This window comes from Coregonus clupeaformis, chromosome 14, assembly GCF_020615455.1.
Source record: "Coregonus clupeaformis isolate EN_2021a chromosome 14, ASM2061545v1, whole genome shotgun sequence".
NCBI lineage: Eukaryota > Metazoa > Chordata > Actinopteri > Salmoniformes > Salmonidae > Coregonus > Coregonus clupeaformis.
In genome coordinates this window covers 30619703-30629813 of record NC_059205.1, presented here as the reverse complement: position 1 = coordinate 30629813, position 10111 = coordinate 30619703, and the positions used below count along the sequence as shown (strand labels likewise).

At 43.6% G+C, this 10111-nt stretch overlaps 1 protein-coding gene across 1 annotated transcript in view; it reads left to right on the top strand.

The window, feature by feature from the left end:
• Positions 1–6110: 6110 nt before the first annotated feature.
• Positions 6111–10111, top strand: part of spidr (scaffold protein involved in DNA repair) — a 76716-nt gene continuing 72715 nt past the window's right edge. The window contains exons 1-3 of the mRNA XM_041896349.2: positions 6111–6304; positions 6721–6876; positions 7012–7075. Coding sequence (XP_041752283.2) covers positions 6287–6304; positions 6721–6876; positions 7012–7075 — 238 coding nt within the window. The 5' untranslated portion in view covers positions 6111–6286. The remainder of the gene's footprint in view (positions 6305–6720; positions 6877–7011; positions 7076–10111) is intronic.

Here is a 10111-nt window from a genome sequence, read left to right as displayed (position 1 = left end):
GGGAGTGTTTCATTACGTTGTCTTATCCATCAAATAACCAACCTTTATTATTATTATTCACTGCGACAGTAGATTGGAATGTGAACTGTTCATTTAGATTTGGCAGTGGTCACCAGTGATGAAATGGCTACCTGCTGGATAAAGAGAATGAATCCTGATGTCACGTCTACTCCCACTCCGGCGCTCGACGTCGCCAGTCTACTAACCACCGGTCCTGGCAACCAATCCTTACGCACTCCTGCGTCTCATCATCAGTCACACCTGGACTTCATTACTCCCTGATTACTTACCCTTTATATAGCAGTCTTTTGTTATCAGTTATCAGGCAGTATTGGTTATGTTTCCTTGTCAGACGTTTCTCTTGTTTTGTATCGTTCTATGTTCATTAATATTAAACTCACTAACTGCATTTGCTTCCTGACTCCTTGCGTCGATGTTACACCTGAGCTTTGATGCAGGAATCAATCAAGAGGTATTGATGCCCAAAACATGCTCTGGCTACCTGTGTGTTTACTGAAGGAACTGACTCCATTTTGGTTGAAAGAGTATCATATTTCTAGTGCTCCTGTTCCTGTCTATTGCATCGAAATAAATGTAGGGCACTGTAGAGTAGACTGAACCAATGAATCCTCTAACATTTGTCATTTTAGAACCAAGTTATCAGCCGCAGACTCAGAGGCCAGACAGTAGATAAATATCCTCTTGCTTTTCACTTGCTAAGTATTTAAACATCAATAAATCAACAAATATACTGAACAAAAATATAAACGCAACATGCAACAATTTCAACGATTTTACTGATTTACAGTTCATATATGGAAATCAGTCCATTTTAAATTAATTCATTAGGCACTAATCTATGGATTTACATGACCCCACCATCACCATGGGGCACGCTGTTCACGCTGTTGACAAACCTGTCGCCCGCATGACACCATACACGTGGTCTGAGGTTGTGAGGCCGGTTGGACATACTGCAGTGTTTCCTCTGGAAAATGTGTTAGCCGTGGGGGGGGGGGGGTATTCTACAGACACCCGACAAGGCCCAAATCCCTGTCATTCGCATGACAAAGAGATGGAGATATCGTGGACGTAGGTCGGGGTGCCTTGTAAGGATCCGACGGCGAGCGAGTAATCTGCCTCTTCCATCAGTCCTATTAGCCAACGTACAATCATTGGAAAACAAAATGGACAACCTAAGATCAAGGATATCCTACCAACGGGACATTAAAAACTGTAATATCTTATGTTTCACGAGTCGTGGCTGAACGACGACATGGATAACATACAGCTGGCGGGATATACGCTAGATTGGCAGGATAGAACGGCTGACTCCGGTAAGACAAGGGGTGGAGGTCTGTGTATATTTGTAAACAACAGCTGGTGCACGAAATCTAATACTAAGGAAGTCTTGAGGTTTTGCTCAAGCTACAGGGCTGTTTTGCTAGCACAGACTGGAATATGTCCTGGGATTCTTCCGATGGCATTGAGGAGTACATCACATCACGTAACTGGCTTCATCAATAAGTGCATTGATGACATCGTCCCCACAGTGACTGTACGTACATACCCCAACCAGAAGCCATGGATTACAGGCAACATCGGCACTGAGCTAAAGGGTAGAGCTGCCCCTTTCAAGGAGCAAGACTCAAACCCGGACGCTTACAAGAAATCCCACTATGCCCTACGACAAACCAGCAAACAGGCAAAGAGTCAATACAGGACTAAGATTGAATCGTACTACACCGGCTCCGACGCTCGTCGGATGTGTCAGGGCTTGCAAACTATTACAGACTACAAAGGAAAGCACAGCCGCGAGCTGCCCAGTGACACGAGCCTACCAGACGAGCTAAATTACTTCTATGCTCGCTTCGAGGCAAGCAACACTGAAGCATGCATGAGAGCGTCAGTTGTTCCGGGTGACTATGTGATCACGCTCTCCGTAGCCGATGTGAGTAAGACTTTTAAGCAGGTCAACATTCATAAGGCCGCAGGGCCAGACGGATTATCAGGACGTGTACTCTGACCATGCGCTGACCAACTTGCAAGTGTCTTCACTGACTGAGTCTGTAATACCAACATGTTTCAAGCAGACCACCATAGTCCCTGTGCCAAAGAACACTAAGATAACCTGCCTAAATGACTACCGACCCATAGCACTCACATATGTAGCCATGAAGTGCTTTGAAAGGCTGGTCATGGCTCACATCAATACCATTATCCCAGAAACCCTAGACCCACTCCAATTTGCATACCGCCCCAACAGATCCACAGATGATGCAATCTCTATTGCACTCCACACTGCCCTTTCCCACCTGGACAAGAGGAACACCTACGTGAGAATGCTATTCATTGACTACAGCTCAGCATTCAACACCATAGTGCCTTCAAAGCTCATCATTAAGCTAAGGACCCTGGGACTAAACACCTCCCTCTGCAACTGACTTCCTGACCGGGCCGCCCCCAGGTGGTAAGGGTAGGTAACAACACATCTGCCAAGCTGATCCTCAACACGGGGGCCCCTCAGGGGTGCGTGCTCAGTCCCCTCCTGTACTCCCTGTTCACCCATGACTTCATGGCCAGGCACGACTCCAACACCATCATTAAGTTTGCTGACGAAACAACAGTGGTAGGCCTGATCACCGACAACGATGAGACAGCCTATAGGGAGTAGGTCAGAGACCTGTGGTGCAAGGATAACAACCTCTCCCTCAACGTGATAAAGACAAAGGAGATGATAGTGGACTACAGGAAAAAAGAGGACTGAGCACGCCCCCATTCTCATCGACGGGGCTTCAGTGGAACAGGTTGAGAGCTTCAAGTTCCTTGGTGTCCACATCACCAACAAACTATCATGGTCCAAACACACCAAGACAGTCGTGAAGACTGCACGGCAAGCGGTACCGGAGCGCCAAGTCTAGGTCCAAAAGGCTTCTTAACAGCTTCTACTCCCAAGCCATAAGACTCCTGAACAGCTAATCATGGCTACCAGGACTATTTGCATTGTTACCCCCCTGCCCCCCTTTACGCTGCTGCTACTCTGTTTATTATTTTACATTTTAGTCATTTAACAGACGCTCTTATCCGGAGCGACTTACAGTTAGTGAGTGCATAATTTTTTTTTTTCATACTGGCCCCCCGTGGGAAACGAACCCACAACCCTGGCATTGCAAGCGCCATGCTCTACCAACTGAGCTACAGGAGGTTGATTATCTATGCATAGTCACTTTAACTCTACCCACATGTACATATTACCTCAATTACCTCGACTAACCGGTGCCCCCGCACATGGACTCTGTGCCAGTACCCCCTGTATATAGCCTCCCTACTTTTATTTTATTGCTGCTCTTTAATTATTTTTAACTTATCTATTTTTTACTTAACAATCTTTTTCTTAAAACTGCATTGTTGGTTAAGGGCTTGTAAGTAAGCATTTCACTCTTTCATTTCATTTCACTGTTGTATTCGGCGCATGTGGCAAATCAAATTTGATTTGATTTGAGAGGAGGGTCAGGTTAAAGGTGTTTATCCTCTCACTAGAGAACGCAGCCTGAGGTCCCAACACACTGAAGGCTCCCAGAAGCTCCAGGTGTTGGAACCTCCAGTTGTCACTGGTGTAGAGAGGAGTAGGCAGGAGGCAGTCGCAGGTTTAGAACTACTGAATGTATTTAAGTACCATAGATCAAAGTGGGACGAAACCCAAACGCTGTTGTGCTCAAAATATATCTTCATAAACAAAAAGGCACAGGGCGAACCCAAAGTGCAAAATATAAAGTACTCAGGAAATAGTAGGAGTGATTCCTCTCAGGAAAACAAGTAACATTTACAATGACCGACAAAGGTACATGGCAGATGGAGTATATATACAGTGATAGAGTGGGGATTGGAACCAGGTGTTAGTAATGATGACAAGACAAGTCTGGGTTTGATGAGTGAAGGGCGTTTGCCAGCAGTAGGTTTGGCAGCAGCTAGAAGGCCGCGACGCCGAACTCCTGAGCTGGATAGGAGGAGGAGCCAAAGCGAAGGCTGGTGTGACACCGGTCTAGGCTGTCCTGGAGGCCAACAAGATATGGATCCATGACATAATTACAGCACAAAACAGAAAATAAGTGATTAATAGTTTATCCAACACACATGTAACATTGGTTTCATCACAGCATTTGAAATCAAATGTTTTTACCTCCTCTCTGAACCGAGCCCAGAACTGCTCCCTGGTCTTGGTCTTCTCCACCTGGCCTCTCCCTCTGCTCCCCCTCCTTGATGTTGAATGCGCCCAGACCCATTGGGTCATCGAGGTCCTGGTGGAGTTGGCTCAGAAATGACCCCGGGGGCTGGGAATCACCAGTATTTCTTATGGCGAGGAGTGATGCCATTGTCACAGGGACCAACAACACAAGAGTTGTTTTGCTTGAAGTTTTTATAATGAAGTGTCAGTAGTTCTTAAATATTTCACTGAGTAGTGCTGTCCTGTGACTCTGTTAAACTGAGACATTTGCACACGTTTGAACATGAAGATAGAAAATAATGTACCTGCTCTTTTATGGCCAGTTTACATCCTCCTTTTGGAATCCTTTTGAAAGCTGCGTCAGGTGAGGCAGCACATCCGCCTGCAGGTAAAGTGCTGCCACATCTGTAGAGTTAGAAAAGTTTGTCACTCCACAATGATACATCAATTGACAATACAAAACAGGTTTTAAAAGCCACATTGTGGACCACTCAAATAGAGTTTTGAGACACTGAAAGCAGTAATAGCAACATAGTACATTATTTAATTTGGAGTCCACTATAATCTATAATACATGTAGGCCTACCTGTACGTGGCACAGAAAGCGTAGAGGCCCTTAGCAGTTGGGCACCGGTTCACCTCCACCTCCTCAGCCACTGCAGCCAACACTGCGCTGTCTAGTAAAGTAAGCCATACACTAACGTCTTCCTAGCGCCATAAAATACCCCCATGAATAAACATGGACTGTTAATGAAGACATGTTTTTTTCTAAGGCGTCAAACTGCCGACGCGTTCACGTCACGTTCATGTGACATGACACGTACACGTCATGTATACGTAGTAAGGCGTTGGTATGACGGCATGTTAGTTACACACTGGCGTCACACAGACGTTAGTAAGGCGTTGGTATCATGTCATGTTAGTCAGATGTTCAATGGTGGGCGACAGCCACACGGTGGTACAGTTGCCTAGGCTTAATTCTGGCACTTATCACCCCCCATGCAGGTGCATTCTGAAGTGATTCAAGTGAATTGTGTTTTGTGCCACAGAGTGTCTGTATCAAGCACTGGTCACTCGCGCACTCGCGCACTGGCATGTTTCTTGAGTTGCAGGCTGCCTGCCACAGCTCACAGAGCTAAATAACCTTCAGAACTGTGTTGAACCCAGACAGATGATCTATTTACCAAGAAAAGCTAATGTGCTTTACAGAACATTATTGAAACTATGTTTGGTAGAAATTGGATGTTTCCTTTGGTGTGGCGGCAATGATTCTGCCGTGGCGCAACGCCACACTTAAATGAACGCAGAGGAAACACTGCATCGTACTGCCAAATTCTCTAAAACGACGTTGGAGGCGGCTTATGGTAGAGAAATGAACATTCAATATCCTGGCAACAGCTCTGGTGGACATTCCTGCAGTCAGCATGCAAATTAATTATAACATGCCAAATGTAATCATACGCTCCCTCAAAACTTCAGACATCTTCACATTTTAGAGTGGCCTTTTATTGTCCCCAGCACAAATTGCAATGTGTAATGATCATGCTGTTTAATCAGCTTCTTGATATGCCACACCTGTCAGGTGGATCGATTATCTTGGCAAATGAGAAATGCTCACTAATAGGGATGTAAACAAATTTGTGCACAAAATTTGAGAGAAATAAGCTTTTTGTGCCTATGGAAAATTTCTGGGATCTTTTATTTCAGCTCATGAAACATGGGACCAACAGTTTACATGTTGGGTGTATATTTTTTGCTTCCAGCATTTTCACCTGAATGAACGTAAGGACTGATACAAGCAAATTACTGGAGTATAGGTGCGTCACAAACATTTAGTACTGCATTTCCCAGAAGCCTTAGAAGATTTGACCACTTCCGGAAAGCTTCACGTGAACAAACGACGCCAGCGGCGCGCCAAGAAGAAAAGTTGTGGACAAGTCAGCTAACGTTAGTGGCCATTTCATATACTGGCTAAAATACTGTATCTCACAATATTTTAATATGCTTGGACATTTCATGTCATACCTACTCACACAAAACGACATGTAGCCATTTGGCAACATGCCTTTTCAAGGAAAGGTACGTTTCTCTAAGTCTATTCTGCTTGGTAGCTAGCTAGCTAACTTAGCTTGCTCTGAGTCTGGTTCAATCGCGCGGCGACAACAACGTTCCAATTATTCTTTCATAGAGGGTTTTTCCCACGATTATTGTTTAGTGACTGGCTTCATTATACTTTAGTAACTCACTAAAGTGAATGTTGATAGAGTGCAGAGCATTTTTCTCTGTATGTGCAGGTTGTCGCGTCTCCTAAATACGAAATAAACTACTTTTGAGCACGCCAGAATAACTTTGGTCCACGCGTTTGTTGGGATGCGCATGCATCTGGTAGTGCAGATCCGACGCATGCACATGGACCAGAGTTATCTAGCTAACTAGACAGTTTAATTAAATATCTACTTTACAATGTTTTACATATGAAGTCATTTATTTTTCAGCGCAAAAGATATTCCAAGGACATAAAGTGTATGTTCTTTCCTGATGTCAAAGTTGGTGTCTGCAAAGTGGGACGAGGGCCTTCAATCACTGCCACTTCTGCTACCAAGTCCTGGGAGAGATGTGGAGACAGCTTTTTGGATACTCCTGTGATAAAGGTGGGTAATGTACACACACACTATATGACCTAGAAGCAGTCTGAACTACTATATTTAATGTTGTCATTGCAATTAATCTCCATGATTCTGAGTTGCTCATAATGCTTCAAACATATCATTGTGGATTTATTGTAGAACCTAAGTTCATCTGTGAAGAAATGGAGAGCTGTACGACGACTGGCACAGTCACCAGCACAAGGTATTGTAAACAATCGTTGAATAGTCAACAATACGGTTAGGCGATATTATGATACTTGGTCTATCGCCGATTGACAGCGATTGTCGATTGTGACGACATTGGGATGTGACAGACGATCGTTTAGCCTATTTTAACTTGACTGGCGGCCCTATCTGCTATAGCCTATTTCAATAAATATGTACAGAACGCAAGAGAGGAATGTAGGCTAGACAGAGCACAGAATTCCACCGAAGCATTGCAAATTGTCCAGTCAGTGAATATTGTTTCTCTGTCGGATTCATGGGTCTTATACCCTAAAGCTTAAAAAAAAATATATATATATATATATATATAATACACACAGTACCAGTCAAAAGTTTGGACACACCTACTCATTCTACATTGTGGAATAATAGTCAAGACATCAAAACTATGAAATAACAAATATGGAATCATGGGACGGCCGGTAGCTTAGTGGTTAAGAGCCTTGTGCCAGTAACCGAAAGGTCGCTGGTTCTAATCCCCGAGCCGACTAGGTGAAAAATCTGTCGATGTGCCCTTGAGCGAGGCACTTAACCCTAATTGCTCCTGTAAGTCGCTCTGGATAAGAGCGTCTGCTAAAAAGAATAATAATAATAATAGTAACCAAAAAAGTGTTAAACAAATCAAAATATATTTGAGATTCTTCAAAGAGCCACCCTTTGCCTTGATGACAGCTTTGCACACTTGGCTTCATGATGTAGTCACATGGAATGCGTTTCAATTAACAGGTGTGCATTCTTAAAAGTTAATTTGTGGAATTTATTTCCTCAATGCGTTTGAGCCAAACAGTTGTGTTGTGACAAGGTAGGGGTGGTATACAAAAGATCAAGTCCATATTATGGCAAGAACGGCTCAAATAAGCCAAGAGAAATGACAGTCCATCATTACGTTAAGACATGGTCAGTCAATCCTGAAAATTTCAAGCGCTATGATGAAACTGGCTCTCATGAGGACCGCCACAGGAATGGAAGACCCAGCGTTACCTCTGATTTTAGATTCTTCAAAGTAGCCGCCCTTTGCCTTGATGACAGCTTTGCACACTCTTGGCATTCTCTCAACCAGCTTCTCATGGAATGCTTTTCCAACACTCTTGAAGGAGTTCCCACATATGCTGAGCACTTGTTGGCTGCTTTTCCTTCACTCTGTGGTCCAACTAATCCCAAACCATCTCAATTGGGTTGAGGTCTGGGGATTGTGGAGGCCAGGTCATCTGATGCAGCACTCTATCACTCTCCATGGTCAAATAGCCCTTACACAGCCTGGAGGTTTGTTGGGTCATTGTCCTGTTTAAAACAAATGATAGTCCCACAAAGCGCAAACCAGATGGGATGGTGTATCGCTGTGGTATTCATGCTGGTTAAGCGTGCCTTGAATTCTAAATACATCACCAACAGTGTCACCAGCAAAGCACCATCACACCACCTCCTCCATGCTTCACGGTGGGAACCACACATGCGGAGGTCATCCGTTCACCTACTCTGCGTCTCACAAAGACACGGCTGTTGGAACCAAAAATCTCAAAGGACAGATTTCCACTGGTCTAATGTCCATTGCTTGTGTTTCTTGGCCCAAGCAAGTCTCTTCTTTTTGGTGTCCTTTAGTAATGGTTTCTTAGCAGCAATTTGACCATGAAGGCCTGTTTCACACAGTCTCCTCTGAACAATTGATGTTGAGATGTCTGTTACTTGAACTCTGTGAAGCATTAATTTGGGATTCAATTTCTGAGGCTGGTAACTCTAATGAAATGATCCTCTGCAGCAGAGGTAACTCTGGGTCTTCCTTTCCTGTGGCGGTCCTCATGAGAGCCAGTTTCATCATAGCGCTTGATGGGTTTTGCGACTGCACTTGAAGGAACTTTCAAAGTTCTTGACATGTTCAGGATAGACTGACCTTAATGTCTTAAAGAAATGATGGACTGTCATTTTGTCTTTGCTTATTTGAGCTGTTCTTGCCATAATATTATTTCGTATTATTTTATATTGTATTTTTGTGATTCTTTCTTTAAACTGCATTGTCGGTTAAGGGCTTGTAAGTAAGCATTTCACTGTGACAAATACAATTTGATTTGTTTTGAATATGGACTTGGTCTTTTACCGAATAGGGCTATCTTCTGTATACCACCCCTACCTTGTCACAACACAACTGATTGGCTCAAACGCATTAAGAAGGAAAGAAATTCCACACATTTACTTTTAACAAGGCACCCCTGTTAATTGAAACGCATTCCAGGTGACTCTCATGAAGCTGGTTGAGAGAATGCCAAGAGTGTGTAAAGCTGTCATCAAGGCAAAGGGTGGCTACTTTGAATATTCTCAAATATAAAATATATTTTGATTTGTTTTACACTTTTTTGGATACATGATTCCATATTTGTTATTTCATAGTTTTGATGTCTTCACTATTATTCTACAATGTAGAAAATAGTAAAAAATAAAGAAAAACCCTTGAATGAGTAGGTGTGTCCAAACTTTTGACTGGTACTGTATATTGAGTGTACAAAACTTTTTGAACACCTGCTCTTTCCATGACATAGACTGACCAGGTGAATCTAGGTGAACGCTATGATCCCTTATTGATGTCACTTGTTAAATCCACTTCAACCAGTGTAGCTGAAGGGGCGTAGACAGGTTAAAGAAGGATTTTTAGGCCTTGAGACATGGATTGTGTGTGTGTGCCATTTACAGGGTGAATGGGCAAGACAAAATATTTAAGTGCCTTTGAACGGGGTATGGTAGTAGGTGCCAGGCGCACCGGTTTGTGTCAAGAACTGCAACGCTGCTGGGTTTTTCACACTCAACAGTTTCCCGTGTATCAAGAATGGTCCACCACCCAAAGGACATCCAGCCAACTTGACACATCTGTGAGAAGCATTGGAGTCAACATGGGCCAGCATCCCAGTGGAATGCTTTTGGAAGGTGTTGTTTTGTACACTGTGTGTATATATAATGGACACTCCTTAACTGGCTTGTCTAGCTGTTTCTCTCTCCATTCGATAGGCTATGAGTACGACTTTGG